Here is a 15,984-nt window from a genome sequence, read left to right on the forward strand (position 1 = left end):
TTTCAATGCGCCTGGCTTCTAATTCCTGCTACCAGTTCATATATACCTTTTGCCCTTTACAGCAGTGTTGTAAACATACCTACACAAACAAGCACTAATTATCCTTTTTGTCCCTATGGCCTGCAGGCTGTGTTACCGGCTGCCTGTAGTTCCTCCCTCCTCTCTCTTCTTAACTTCCCTTTTCAAATCGTACTTAGAATGATTGCCTTTTCTTACACAGCACTGAGCAAATCGAGGCCAGCCAGAGATGGCCGTGGAGCAGACAAGAGGAAAGGACTGGTACCAAATCCTGGGCGCGCAGCCATCAGACAGCCCAGCAGAACTGAAGCAGAAATACCAAAGGCTGGCTTTGTTAGTAAGTATCATTCTGCTACTTGTGCAGAATTAGGTTTTAGAAACAAAGTAAAAACTGCTGCTTTGATGCAGAAATTGAGTGTGTCCTCACTGATGACACCAAGCTGGGGATTGTCTCAATCTCCCTGAGGGTAGAAGGCCCTATAGATTCACCTGAATGGGATGAGGCCAGGGGGATGAAGTTCCACAAGTCCAAAGGTCAGGTCCTGCACTTTGGTTACAACAAGCTCATGCTGTGCTACAAGCTTGGGGCATCCTGGCTCACATCAGAAATAGCGCTGTCAACCAGAGCAGGGAAGTGATTCTCCCTATGTGCTCAGCGCTGGTGAGGCTGCATCTCAGTTACTGTGTTTGGTGTTGGTCCTCTCACTACAAAAAAAGATGTGGAAACCCTGGAACCCAGAGACGGGCAGCAGGGATGTGAAGGGCCTGGAGCACAAGTCTTAGGAACAGCTGAGGGAACAGGAACTGTTCAGTGTGGAGGAGGCTTAGGGGGAACTTACAGCTCTACAACTCCCTGAAAGGTTGTTGTGATGAGGTGGAGGTCAGCCTCTTGTCCTCAGAAACAGCGACAGGACAAGAGGGAATGGCCTCAAGTTGTACTAAGGGAGGTTCAGGTTGGGTATAAGAAAAGAGTTCTTCCTGATAGGCTGCAGTAGTAGAATGTATAGGATGAAAATTTGTGAATATCAATTTGGGTTTCATTTGACGGCTTCTTGTGCGCTTTTTTAGAGTCATATTTTTAGTCATGGCTTAAGACATGAACTTAGTGTTCGTGTTTCCCATTCTCATGGTTTTCATATGTAGCAGACTCAGAGCTCTATGAGATTACTTCAAGTTAACTTGGTTCCTCTGTTTTAACCTCCCACATAATTCAGGCTTTTTAATGAAGAGATTGTTTAGCCCACCTTTAAGAGCACAATAAGGCACATATATTTGATACTGTTTGATTCAAATGGCCAAATTGATAGACTTGCAGAAGTCCCAGGATTTTTTAAGTTTAATTACATTAATTTTTAAATTAAATTTCTAAACATAACAAAAAAATGGCAACCCAGAGAAGAGAGAAGGTGAGCAGACCTCAGTTTTTATATTCTTTTAGGTAGGTGATTCTGTAAACTAGACTATTAGTATTGGCAGGGCTACAGAGAGTATATGCACATCTAGTCTTGCTATATTTCTAGGTGAAAAATTAGTGCAGAGGCTTTTCTTTAGAATCTGTGCATTTGTGGTCTAAATGGTCAGTGCTCTCTGAAAAGAGAGTGGGAAATGTTAGCAAACATTAAGGTTATTTTCTTCCTTTTTTATGCTGTTTAGCTCTAGAGGTTTCCCCCCCCCCCCCCCCCCCCCATTATCAGTGATGGATCTGTTTTTCTGACTAAAAAGCCATACTGATGTTGTTTTGTAGGCGTTTCCTCCAAGGCAGATCTGCTGCTTGTCAGTTGTTAGTCAGTGTTGTCACTATTAGTCTTTCTCTTCTAGTAGAGCTGCTTACAGACCTTTCCTGTTCTTCTATATCTTTCATATATTCTTATGTTTTATATTTCTTACATTCTATGTTTTTTCTTGTTTTCCCATATGTACTTATTGACGCAGCATCTAGCACATTCTACTGTCTGTAAAGGCATGGTGGTAATAAATTACTTTTACACATCCTGTAAGCCACTGGCTACAGGAGGGACAGGAAAGTACAACACATAGCACATGGCTCCTGTGTGAAAGTCACTGCATTGACCCAGAGTGTTTCATGATTTAAAGTGTTAGAAGTTCATGAAAGAAAAGTCTGTGGTGGCATGTTAGCATGAAAATGCAGTCTCAGATCCAGAAACCAACAAGCTGTGGACTTCTGAATAAGGGTGGAACGTACATATAGGAGCTGTTACTGTATTTTTGTCCTATCCTGGTGCTATTCCCTAGGCATCTAGAGTTCGTTAGTAATGTAGCACTAGTTGGACTTCTGTAATGCTATAATGGGATGGAAAGTACTGCAATAATGGCAGAATGGCAAAGTCTTTGACTGCAACAAATGAGAATGAACCTGAATGCAGTAGCCATACATAACAAAATGCAAGGAAAGAGCTACTTACCTTTGGAAGGCCTCCAGTAGGTAGTGATCTCCTGCAAGAGATACCCTCACCTCCATTGGCAACCCTAAATGAGGTCTGGGAAGGGGTGAATCCTGGCTCCAGCCCTTTCAGTCACTCAGGTACATTGCATGCACCTGAGATCCCCTGGGTTGAGCCCGCCTTCGCACCAGGTGCTCAATTACTGCTTCAAGCTGTGACTTAGCTTTTTCACTGCAGCCTCTCATCTTACCTGCTGCGTCCTGTTCACGTGAAGTAATTCCCTTGCTCCCCAAAGAAGGCTTGTACTTAAGAGATCTTAGTGGTTGTACACCTCTAAGTCACAGAATGTTAATTTATGGTTTTCTGAAGCTGCTACTGTACGTAGTAGGAGCATTGCTGGAGACAGAGGATGAGTCTATGTGCAGGTGTTCCAGGTGTTTTTAGATATGGTGGTGGTAGAGAATTAGCAGAGCAACTCCACCTTAGAAAGCTAGGATGAATGGTGAGCACTGCCATGTACTGCCTGTTTAAAGATCTCTTGACAAATGCGTGTGGTCAGCGCCAGCTATCTTAAAATCAGAAAGTCTATACAGCAACTAACATCTCGTATGCAAATTGCAATTAATATGACTTCTCTTGTGGAGAATATTCTGATCACAGATGTGTCAAGCATAATAAATGTTGGAATTTATTTTTAAACATAATTCTGCTGTTAAAATAAAAATGGCAAATGCCTACGATTTCTTCAGATGATCTTCAGTGTTTCATGTTGAATGTTTGTTTTTTGCCATCTGCTGTTTTGTCTGTTTGTCAACACACTGTATACTTAGCATCCCGAATGAACAGGCGGATGTAAACTTCCAAAGCTGCAAAGAATTGGAGATCTTGCCATATGTCATCTAAAAGATAACTATATTTGCAGTGATACCTCAGGACTGACTTTAACAATGCAAAGTAGTAGGCAAGTAAAAAATGTTGAATTACAGGTTGCAAGAACTATTTTGAAAGGGAAATTCTCTTTAAAGTGATTAATTTGTAAAATATAACTTGTTTTTACCAATTCCAAAGGGTTGATGATGGAAATGGTTAATGAATCATAAAAAATGAAACCATGCAAATGCACCCTTCTTGAGTGAGCACATTTACTTACCATTCTGCCATCTTTTCGTTTGCCGTACTAACTTGTTTCATTTGGCCAAGTCCCCATGAATATTTAAGCAAATTATTTCACTGCAAACTCCGGATGATGTCTATTCTGTCTATAAGGAGAGTATTAATTGGATGCACAAAACAACACAGGTTTGACCTAAACATAGTGATTTTGTTGTTGTTATTACATTATTTCTTCTTACCGTCTAAACATTTAAGAAGAAGTTCATATTTACACAATATCCTTGCAACCATGAAACTTAAAATGTAAAATTTTTGCATGCTCATTTGCCTGGCACCTGCACCATCTTAATGCTTCTTAGTCTTTAATTAATAGCAGCTAGGAATGGCAGACTTTTGAGCATAAGACACGCATGCCACTGGCAATTTGATCATCAGGCTTTTTTAAGGAATGGAACTTAAATGTATGCTGGCTTGTACTTCATTGTCTTCTCTAGCACAAAGCTTCAGCCAGTGACTTTGAAAAAATATCCAATTAGAAATGTGTATTTTGTAACCAGCACAGCTCAGTGCCATGAGTCCGTAATTGGCTGCCTTACATTCATTTCAAGAGGCTTTTTGAAGCATCAAAGATTTCGTGTTCTGGAATGAATCAAAACAGATTTTGAGAATTATTATGTTTAAAGATAAAAATCTTCATCTTTTATCTTCAGAATATACTGACGTTTTTGAGATGCTATATGTGTATGACATTCTTATCTGTAATTATATATATTGTAGTTTTAACAAGAAAAAATCATAAAAGGGTAAATGTTTTCAGGAGAGACAACGTCCCTTTTCTGAGCATGTACAAAACTAGCAGAAGATAAAATCAGAGTGACAAAGAAGGAGAGATTACAGAATCTTGCTGGTTGGCCCAGCGTTTTGTGGTCAAAGAATGGGTTGCCAGATTGTTTGCAAGTTTTTCTGTAGCTGCTCTGCATCTGAAAGCTGATTTTACAGAGAATAAAGTCACCAAACATAGAAGCTTTGTCTCGCTGAGAATCAGGTGTCTGTTCCTGTTGATGCTGATGATATTATAGGATACCTTTCAACTGGAAAAAAAATTATTGTGCAGGAAAATTATATGCTGCTGTTACAATGTATGCCCTAATCTTAAAGAAAATCCATGTAATTTGAGCAGGGAGCATGGAGGAAGCTCTTATTTTTAATATGGAAAGAAAATAAAATGTGCCACTTAACACACAGTGTTACAAGGATTATCTGTTTATCAGAAGGGGTGGTGTGTGTATATAAATACAAAGAAAGCGTTCAGATGATCACTTCATCTGTTTGAAGGAGTAGAAAATTTTAAAACAAAGAGCATTAAGCATAGGTGAGAACGACTGTCAGCAGCAATAAAAAGAAAGGACATCAATAGAAATCTAATTTAATGAAGCAAAATAATTTCAAGAATTGAGCTTGTGTAGAGGAAAGACAGCTATCTCTGGAGAGGAAAGATCTGTGGTGTCCTATCAGATCTACAGACACAGCTGAATTTTGCAATCACAAGAAAGGCAGAGGATGTCATATATTTGAAGTCAAAAAGCTGCTTGCATTCTTACTGTCTTAAAGTCCGTTACAAACTAAATTCAGTGGGAGGATGCACCTCCTGAGGAACTTTTCAGGCTGAGTTTAAGTTGAGAATTTGAATCTTACAAACTTCAAAATGTTTTCATTTTCATCAGCAGTCTCGTAACAATAATTTTCACAGTGAAAATTATGCAGCAAATGCAGCAATACCTACTGTGTTTTTCTTAACAGCCTGGAGGAAGACATTTTGTTAGTGTGCCTTGCTGTAGACTGACTGAAGTTAGTACTTAGATATCATAAAGTTTGTTGCAAAGGAATGCCTATTTGGCTCTCCTTTATTTTCAGCTGTTCTTCACATCTGATTTACTGTTTATAACCCTAATAAAATACAGGTGGGTATTTTCTCAAGCTGGAACTTGAAGAATTGGTTATTAACTTATACAAGTATTTAACAGAGCCTCATTAGCAAATGCCTAGTTGAAACAGCTTGATTGGGTGGCTCCTGTTCATGCCAATATTCCTGCTGCTCTTTCCAATCTGACAGCATTTGTTTAATTCATCCTTGTGGGTTTTTGTGTGTTTTTTTCTTCTTTTTTACACTAGAGGTCATAGCAGTATTCAGTATTAAGTCTGAAGAACAGGTATTTTCACCCTGTCAGTGATCACATTGCAGAAATAGAAACTTATTAGTCTGAATGGTGTCCTGGATTCATTGCATGTATCACAATAGCACTTAAAAACCAAGCATTGTGGAGATGCATGGTACCACTGCATGTGGAGATGCAGACAGCCATGTCCAAGCAGAAGCTCTTGCTTGCTTAGTTGGTGTGGTGGGAGAGGTGATGTTGGCTGCAGCTGGTCCTCGGGCATCACCTGCTCACATTATGGTACTGACCAGGAAAACTGTTAGCCCTCGTTTGGTTGGGCAGCTGGCTAATCAAATGAAATGCAGTGATTAACAACTGACGGATCAGCACGTAAATGGAAGGTGCACACTGGCCACATCTCTTACAGGGAAAGGCTGAGAAAGCTGTCCTGACTTTGCAGCAGTGAGAGGTTCATAGATGCAGGTGAAGAGAGAAGGGAACTGGATGTAATGAAGTACCACAGCAGGAACGGGGGGATGTGAAATATTGGTAGGTAGTGCTTGAAGTACTCATTTGTCAGAGTGAGTGTCCAGCATGCTGCAGCTTACATGAAGCAGTGCCTCACTTTTTATTACTTTACTGTCATTTATGAACACAGTTGTCCTTCCGTACTGCAGGCGCTCACTGCTGGCTCATGTCCCGCTTCTCGTCCACCAGGACCCCAAGTCCTTCTCCACGGGGCTGCTCTTATTTCATAAGTTATTGATCATAGCAATAAATTAAAAAATAGAATCCAAATATGTAATGTAACTATTATGGAAATGTGTAAAAGCAATGCATTAGTTCTTTCTTTTAGCTTTAAGCAGCGGTCAGAGACTGGAACGGGCTTCCTAGCGGTGTGGTTGGTGCCCCTGCCTGTCAGTGTTCAAGGGGCATTCAGATAATGCCCTCAGTAACATGCTGTAACTTTTGGTGAGCCTGGAAGTGGTCAGACAGCTGGACTGCGTGGTGTTTGAAAGGCTCTTCCAAGTGAACTATTCTAAGTGTGCTCTGAATGTGTTAACTGCCCCATCCTTCCTGTTTTGTCTCAGTTGACCACAGCTACATTCTTGCCTCCCATTCAGCCCAAATGGTTAGCAGATATGAGCTCACTTGAACTGATTTGCTGCAGAAGTGAATTCTCTACCTAAAAGGGCTGTCCTTAGGACACATTTTATGTTATTATAGTAGAAAAGTCCAAGTCCAGCTTTTTTTCTATAGTCTTGTCAGTCTTTTGGATATTTTACTCCAATCTTTTACTTTTCTGTATGTTAAAGTACCATTTCAAAGCTGAAAAATCAATAGTCAGATATTTTAAAAGCCTACCCTTTATTATTTATGCCAGTAAATTATTATTAAAAACAAAATTCAGACCTAAAAATGTCCATTCTTAAAGAAGCTAAAGATGAACAAGTCAGAGCAGGATCTTAGCCAATTTTTTTCTTTTGTTGACATTAAGTGGAAGATTCTCTAGGTAGGTGTTTTGAGGAGAGGCTGATCAAGAGCTCTTCTTTTCAGAGGCAGCCATCTTCTTGCCAACAATCCACTAATAATTCCTACTAATACAGAAAAGCAAGGCAAAATACGGGTATGGTACTATTCTCTCAGTCTATCTATTGCTTCACTAACAGATATTATTGAAGCTCAAGTGAAGCAAACCTTGGATTATTCCTTTACAGCTGCTGATCTATTCTGGATAGTGATTTTACTTTTCATCTACATCTCTGACTATTCTTTCATAAAATGTGGATATTCTGTCAAGACTAAGGCTATATAGAGTGTTTATTAAATAGAAATGGTAAAAAGATCAATCAGAAATTCTGATGAGTGATTTCCTTGAGTCATTTGGAAAATGTCATCTTGGTGGTTATGAGGATACACTGCAAAAACTGTTTCCTTACTACACATGAAGAAATTTGCCAACCTTTACCATCATCAACGTATAAGTTAAATTAACAGCAAACTATTAATCAGTCCGGATACAATGACTTGAAGAAAGCACTTGGTGAGAGTAAATCCAATCCAAGCTAGATTTTGTGTAGCTATTTGGATTGTTTGGAATTGTTTGATCACCACGGCCATAACATTTTCAAATTACTGGAAGTAGAATCTTTATGCTGCAGTGATATTTGTGCAATAATGGAGCGTTTGTGCCTTCAGCTATAAGCACAGCATGCTTAATGGCCTCTGACTTTAAGTACTGAGACTTATCATGAAGTTGTAGACTTTTTTGGTGTTGACTAAAATATGAAATCATTGTGTTTGTATCACTTGGATGCTGTTTATTAATGGTATCTCTGAGGCTGAGCTGCCTCCTACAAAAGTAGGATGTATCTTCACGGATTTTTCATACAGATATTTTCTAATGCTGTTAATGTTTAGCTTTTCATGTCTATTTTAAAAGTTGTAATTTGATTGGAGCCTAACCTGTCATTTTGAGATCCTGGATAGCTTCAAATAGAATTCAAGTAGTGATAGGGAAAGCTGAAATAAATATTGAAACAAAAACTTTAGAAGTGTTATGCAATTATGTCCACTAATATATAAGCTAGTCGTTTGCTCGTCAAGCTTCAATTTCCACTGTGACTTCTGAAACTGAACTGCTGGAGAGACTTAAATTATTTTGGAGTCAGGTGATAAGCATAATATTTAAATCTGACCTCTTCCACTGTCTGTCTGTTGAGGCATTCCAAGTGAATTTGAAAGGTAGTGGTACACCTTGATTTGGACTACTGGTTTACGGATGGTCGGCAGAACGAATTCACAAGCTGCTTTGTGCTCAGCAGTCGCAAGCAGTTGCCAGGTATCAAAGCTGTTGGCTTTCTAGGCTGTGGAAAAGTCTTCATCTTGCAAGTCACTGTGTCAGCTGAAGACCCTACCTGTCTGTCTCTGCCCTTCTGCCAGATGCTTCTTAGCCACGAAACAGCATCCCGTGGGCTTTCCTTCACCCACTACCAGTCCCTGTCGCCGGGAGAATTCATGCCCATTTTTTTTCAGTGTTTTAAGCAGCTCTAGTTTGTACAATACAAGATTTTCCCTTTGCTTCGTATGAAAAACACATTTGCCCATACTAGCTTTCTGACCTTTCGTATAACTGCCACAACTGTTTGATTAGGGCCACGTTACAACAACTGTGACTTAATGTGACATCCAATACTGTAAATTGTGAGCAAAAAGGGTCAGAACTTCATAAATAACCTTTAAAATTCCTTTTGTATTTTCACTTTTATACTCTCTAAGTTTTAAAATGGTTTGTTTCTTCCCCTCCCTTACTATGTTTTGCTTGTTTTATTGCCTTACTTCCTCCTGTGTTGCAGTATAGTTCCCAGAAGTGTTTTAAGTGGCGTGTGAGGCTCTTGGGTGGCTCTTCATAGCAAAGTGAGGAGCCGTGGAAGCAGAAAAAAGGGAAGAAGGAACTGTTTTGAAAGTCCTGCTTTCTGGTAGCTACAGCTTCTCTTTTCTTTCCTCTTTTTTTTTATACTTTCATTGGGAAAGTTAATCTTTGATTCTGTTTATACACTAACAGTCGTGGGCTCTTTTCCTCAATAAAAACTGGTAGTTTTACATATTGTTTCTAATGTCAACTTTGTTCTAGAGCTGAAAAATGAGGAATGTGAGTAGTTGATAGGCAAGTGATGTGAGGTAATTCATGCTGTTTTGTTGGACTCTTCTCGGGCCAATGGGGTTCTATTTTTTCCAAGCTGAAGAAATAGCAGGGGTGAAAGGACTGAGAGTCCTAAAGGTCGAAACAGAAGTAACAGCAGTATTGTGATCCTGCAGAACAATAAAAGCAGTTGCATTAGAAAAGGATTTCAGTTCTACAGGATACAATCCTTACGTTTCAGTAATTGATGATGAGCAGCTCCATAGTGTGAGACTAGCTCTGCAGTCACGGGACTTTGCAAGCAGCATTGAACTGAAAGTGACTGTTTCCATGGAAGTTGAAATTTACGTCTATAAAATATAGTGAAAATCACATTGCCAATTCTGCTACTGTTGCAGCTAAATGCAAAAGCCAAGCATGCAAAAGACAGGGATTTTGGCTGCAAACACTAAATGCAGAGGAGAAAAAACACATTTTCACGTCTTTCTGATGTCTCTCAGCTCAGGTTCCTGGCCAACTTGACAAGATTAAGATTTTTAAGTATATAATATTACCATGCAGCACCTTGGTCAGAAATTGTGGTTGTCAACCTGTGGAATTCAAATGTGAAAGCTGTAATGGTGAATTTCTTGGGTAATCAGAGAGAGAATAGATGAAGTTTCGTGTATGCTTAGGAAAAGCATAAATTACATTACATTAAGCAGAAAATGTGGATTAGCCTTAAAAAAAAAAAAAAAAAAAAAGGCAAATTAATGAGATTAGGACAATGTAATTTATTCTGAGATTTTATTTTATGTTGTAATGGTACTGTTGAAGACTCCAGTAATTTTGAAGAATTGACAGCAGTGAATTGACTGTATAAACCTCTGAGTTTTTACTACGCTGTATTGGTGAATGTCAGTTCTGTGGTCTGCATAACTGTTAGGCACTGCTGCGTACGTTTAATAATAGCTTTTAAAATCTGTTCATTTTTAAAATAAACTATGTTGGGATATTTGTGGGTGTTTTCTTTTGAAGTAGTCACTGAGTGGTGAGTAATTGAATCTTACAGAAAGCTCTCTTTTTCCTTCCTTGTATCCGACTGATGACTATTTTCTAGAAATGCCTTGAGTCACAGCAAATATCTCCTTGCAGCAACAGCTACAGCAGCAATGATGTCTGAAATATTTCTCTTCCGATGGTTCTTATTTGACCTTCATGAACTTTGAGGTCTGCTGTGCTGGATGCTGCATGCAGAAGTGGTTATCGGTGTTCAGAAAGTGCTGTAAAGATGGATTATGATTGCAAAACATACAAGCAGTTGAATATTACGTAGGGAGCTCAGATGGGTGGTTGCCTCACAGTTTGGGATTATGGCAGACTGTAGGAGGAAAAAAGGAGAAGAATGGATACAGTTTTCACCTTCTGGTTTATCACTGACCAATACTAGAAAAATACAATAGAACAGGTAAGGCATAAGGAGAAACCAGGAGGAAAATCCCAAAGAGAAAGAATCATCCTGGAGTGGAGGCTGGAAGCAGCAGAGCAAATCAATAACCAGATCAGGTAGGAAAAGGCTGAAGTTGTGAAAAAGCTAAAAGTTTGTTTGTTTTGGGTGGAAGAAAAAGGAAGAGGAGATGGATTGAATTAATGAATCCAGAAAATAAATTCCTTGCTCTTTTGTCAAGCTGCCTTTGGACAGACATCCTTTGGGGGAATTTTAATCCACTTCTGTATGAACAGATTGAATGTCACAAGGAACGCTTCACTTTGTTCCCCCTCTTTACAAGTGGGACAAACAGGCTCCGCCCATGTTCCCTGCTAACTTCTGCCAATTGAGTGAACATGTTGAAAAGATTGACTGTGGGCTACGAAAGCAAGTTTAAGACCTGGAATCATTCTTTTCATGGAAGTGAACAAGTTTCACGTTTCACAGAGAGTGTTTTGTTGCAAGATCGCTCCAATAAGAAAAGTACTTTCAGTGTAATTTTGTTTTGTGCTGTTGTAGCGCGAGACCACACCTCTCTTTTTTCTTTTCCTTTCCAAATACGTGCTGGTGGAAGCTTTTCGAGGCTGAATTGTGCTACTGTCTTCTCAGTTACCAACAGCTTACGTGGATGTAAACAAGTGTGGACTCTGATCAGGTGAATGCCCTCGTACCTCTTTATGTGGGTATACTAATTAAATGCATGCACTGCATCCCTGGTATTTTTACAGATTAAGCACCTCATGTTCGGCCCACTTAACATTCATCTTGCACATTAGTCTTTGTATGCAAGACAGGATATGATCACGTCAGTTCGATTTAGAAAGCCCATAGGGGAGGCACTGTGAAGGAGATGCTTATGAACCATTGTAAACTTTGTTTTCTCTCGTCTCCATTTTTCACAACGCCAGTGCGGCGCAGAGACAATGCAGTGTTCGCGATGCAACCTTCTGCTAAGCATTAGGTGGCAGTAGTGTGTTGTATTTGGCAACTGCTTTGTCGTTCGTTTTTTCTCTCCTGCAGTTTTTATTGCAGTCTAATCAGTGGAGAATACGTGCGTATTATTTCTTGCAGTTTTTTATAAAATACCATTGGATATTCGGACTTTATGGGGCTGTAAGGGCAGCCGTTTGGGCTCTGAGATACATAGGTGAGATCAGCTTGCTCTAGTTTCTGCATAGTATTCCTTCCTTTTTTCCGAATAGACACTATTAACTGCAAATGATCTGATTAGGTCTATGCCATTACTGGCCATGCGTATTTATTTCTGCAATCTTTTCATCACTTGTAGCCACTTCTAAAGTTAATATAACCTGTTAGATGAAGTATGTTATTTTATACTTGTGTTTTTCATTTATTTTTCTAAGAGGTTGAAGAAAATGTCGGTAGGACCATAAATAACTTTTCATCATAGTGTTTTTATTGTCACTCCAGATCCTGCAGAAATGCAGTTACCTCGTGACCTCTTAGAGGTGTTTTTTTTCCCCTCTCCTTATCCTTCTTTCTCACAAGTAAAGAAGCTCAAGGAGTTTGGAAGGGGTGCTGCATTGTATTAATTTGGCAGGATGATCAATTAATAGAAGAAGAGCAGGAAAGTGTTGACAGAACATGCTATCTAATTAGTACCTGATGAACCATATAGGCCACAGAGCACAGCGCTTCAGGATGACTGCTTTATGAGACCTTTATTTGCAAAATAAACCTGTAGAAAACCTAAAGGAATGTTTGAGCGCAGCTCCAGTGAGGGAAATTTTCTGATTTTCTGTTTTTGTGATGAAAGCCTTCACTTTTCACTGGTATCTTGGGGAAGGCTGAGAATGCTTGACGCATCATAGCCATTCAAAGCATCAAGCCTTTGTTTTGTATAAGGCTTCTTAAAAATCGTGGAACCTTTCATTTGTTTAGGTCTCTTTATTTTATTTAAGAGGCGAATTGCAAATTATGGGACTAGATGAAATGAATATTTAAAATAAAAGTACAGAGTTTTCCTTTCTGCTTTTTGGAGCAGTGCCTGATGGCTCACGTGATGCAGTGAAATTACTTTAAGAGCAGGTAGCACCACAAGGCTTTAAGGTTCTGCTCTGTTTTTCTAGTATGTGTTTGAAATTGGTTTTCAGTTGAAAATTAAGTGGTTTTGTCTTGAAAGGCTCCAAGTGCCTTTCCAGTACTGCCAGACTTACTTGGCTACTGGGAGTAACTTTTTCCCTTTTTGTTTATAAATATTATTGATAATTAATTCATATTGTTCATTCAGAAATTCTCTCTCCTCCTGTGATAGCAGGAAAGTTTAATATTTACATGTTTAAATCATCTTTTCAAAATTAATCCATTTTTCCCTCCAGCTTAAGTTTCTCTGTTCTACTAAAATAAGCCAATGTCTGTTTTAGAATAATTTTTCGAATAGACCTCTTAGATCTTTGTGAAATATGGAAGTGTTCTTTAACCGTGACCCAGTTTAATAGTTTCAGATGGTGAAGTTGCAGAATGGCTTCTTTCTGTGACTTTCCAGGGAGTGCCACAGGGCAAGGGCCGAGTGTATGTTACATTTTTCTGATAGCTCAAACATATAGTGTAGGTAATGCTGAATACATATGTTAATTCTATTATGTGCTGATCTGTGGGATTCAGTGTGGCAATGTATGTAAAAGTAACAAAAGAGTGAACTTTAAAAGCATTAGGTAGTTCCTGGCATGTTTCAGTTGCATTATACGATTCCTTCTTTTGTGCTGTGTCCAGCTTTATCTTTTGGTGCTCTGTAAATTGCTCTGGAGCTTTAAAAATCGACAGTATAATTTAATCAAAAATATTCTGATGAGCCTTATGATGCCACAGTATAGAACTGGAAATTTGCAGCTCTGCTGGGGAGCAGGGTGAAGAAGAAGACGCACTTTCTTGAGGTCTGGGGCTTTGAGCAGCCACACTTCAAACTTCCTGACAGACATTTTAAGAAAGGTTCCCGTTGTCAAAAACCTGAAGTCAGTGTGACCTTGCCACAGAAGCAAGATTTTTCCACTAGCTATCACATTAATCTCTTATGTTCACGCTTCATGGTAAGAGACTTTCAGATGGGCCCTTCTGAACGAAGCATTAGCAGCAACAAAACTCTTCTAGTTTCCAAATCAAATTCTAGAAAGAGAGATGCTGCACCGAGCTGAATTGTCCACACTTGATTCCAAAGCTGTGGGAATCATAGCAAGAGTGAACTCTGACTTTTTGTGAAAAGAGGAAATGACAGGTTGAATACCCATCTACAGCCTGCTGTATTGTTTAGATTCCAGACGTGATTTAGAAGAGCTGTTGATTTCTTACGTGTTTATAGATGTGGCTTAAGCACAGTGGCCACGTGGCCAGATTAAGGAATCTTGGTTTAAGAACTGTAAATTCTTTCTAAGAAGTCTGTCCACATAGCCTGTAAATAGTTGGGGAAGTGGATGCAGGTGTATGACACAGTCCAGCTCTTCCTCAAAAGTTAAAACCTCTTGATTCCTGTGAGCATTTGGTCAGACCTACACAGATTTGGTTGTTGGTTTAAATCTAGCCAAGGCTGGTGGTGTCTTAATTGCTACCACAGAGCAGCCATTTGGCCTGTGTGAGATGAATGTTGTCAGAGTACCTTCTGCAAGGCGGACATTCATCCACTGGGAACGTATCAAGAAAGTTTTCATTAATTGGTCCCTTTGTTGGCATTTGTGGCACAGCAGCCAAAATCTGACTATGAACAGACACTCTGTGTTGGGGGTGAGATTTATTGGCAAGTCTCAGTACAAGAACTGGTATTTACTACATACGTTGTAAGCGGGAGCAAAAGGCTTTCCTCTTCAGAACAATCTGCCATTAAATTTACTCTGTTTTTTTCTTCAGATACAGAAATGTAGCAAGAACTTACAGACTACAGTGGGAAATTTAGCATATTAACAGATTTGTCCTGTGTAATGTTGACTGTCTTGCAGTTTTCTTTTAGCAAGATGCGAAGTGTTATGATGAGCTCTGTAGTCTACAGACAAATTTACATGGACCTACGAATACTTGTGTCAGATGGGAACACTGATAGTTTGTGTCCTGACCTCGTTAGCTTAACTTGTAGATAATAACAGTCACAGTTAATAATGCATAGAGCGTATGAGAAATGTTTTTAAACTTAGTTGGCAATTTTGATGTGTTCATGTTATCTCGTGCACGTTGCTCTTTTGTTGAAATTCTTGAGCTGTGTTGTATTGCAGGAGGCATACATACTAGTAATTATTTCTGTATGTTGGCTTTTAGTGCAACGCTCCTGATTGTTGCTGAACTTGGAATAGAACAAGACAGTTCATATTAGGTTTTCTATCTGTTCATACATATTGCCTTTAAAATTTTAGGGTTTGTCCTGTGGAATAAAGAAAAAAAAGTCTGGTATTAACTAAACAAATGGCCATATTGACACTGAGAGAGAGTTTGGACTCTGAAATTTGCATATACTGGCTAATATACAGATTGACCATCCTTCCCCCTCCCCCCTCCCCCTTTGCCCACTCCCCCCCTCCAAATATTGACGATGAGATTTTAAAAAGGTTTGGTAATCTTTACAATTCCAGTTAGTAGTCAGAATCTCATTCTGTTGGATTCCACTCTGTGAATCTGGAATTTGAATATAAGGGCATTTTTTTTATCTGAACAGTGTAAAATCCAACTGCTGTGTCCACTTATTTAACTCTCCCATCATTGGAATGGACGTTGATGGTGTGCACTGCTGTTATCTCATCGTTCCCAGTGCTAATCCACAGTCACTTTCACTCTTGCATAGTTAATCCAGCCAGCTCTTTATGGCATTTCTCAACTATTACCTCTTCTGTTTGCAATTTTAATTCAATCCTGTCATTCACAAAAAATGGTAGCTACGCCAGATACCAAGCAGTGCTTTATCTGCAGCGTTTGGGTTGAGCTCCTCCTGACCGTGACCACATTTCTTTGACACTGCTTATTTTTTAATACAAATGCAGTTCTTTTTCCAAGTTCCAGGAAATACTGTCATTGCACTGTAAGTCAGGAACACTTTCTGTTACATTTATGGTAAGAAAAAAAGAAAAGAGAGAATACCCACCACAACAAAACCAAACAATTCATGCTTTCTAGACCTCTTATTGCTGAGTGCATTATGTTGAACAATACTGTCAGACTGTAAATTTGTCATGGCTACTGCTGTATGTC

The 15,984-nt window shown here is 39.2% G+C and overlaps 1 protein-coding gene across 1 annotated transcript in view; it reads left to right on the forward strand.

Annotated features, from left to right (window-relative positions):
* Positions 1 to 247: 247 nt before the first annotated feature.
* DNAJC24 (DnaJ heat shock protein family (Hsp40) member C24) overlaps positions 248 to 15,984 on the forward strand; it is a gene marked incomplete at both ends in the record, with an annotated part of 29,000 nt that continues 13,263 nt past the window's right edge. The window contains one exon of the mRNA XM_079536956.1: positions 248 to 355. Coding sequence (XP_079393082.1) covers positions 248 to 355 — 108 coding nt within the window. The remainder of the gene's footprint in view (positions 356 to 15,984) is intronic.

The sequence above is a fragment of the Tetrao urogallus genome (genome assembly GCF_951394365.1).
Source record: "Tetrao urogallus genome assembly, chromosome: 6".
Lineage (NCBI taxonomy): Eukaryota > Metazoa > Chordata > Aves > Galliformes > Phasianidae > Tetrao > Tetrao urogallus.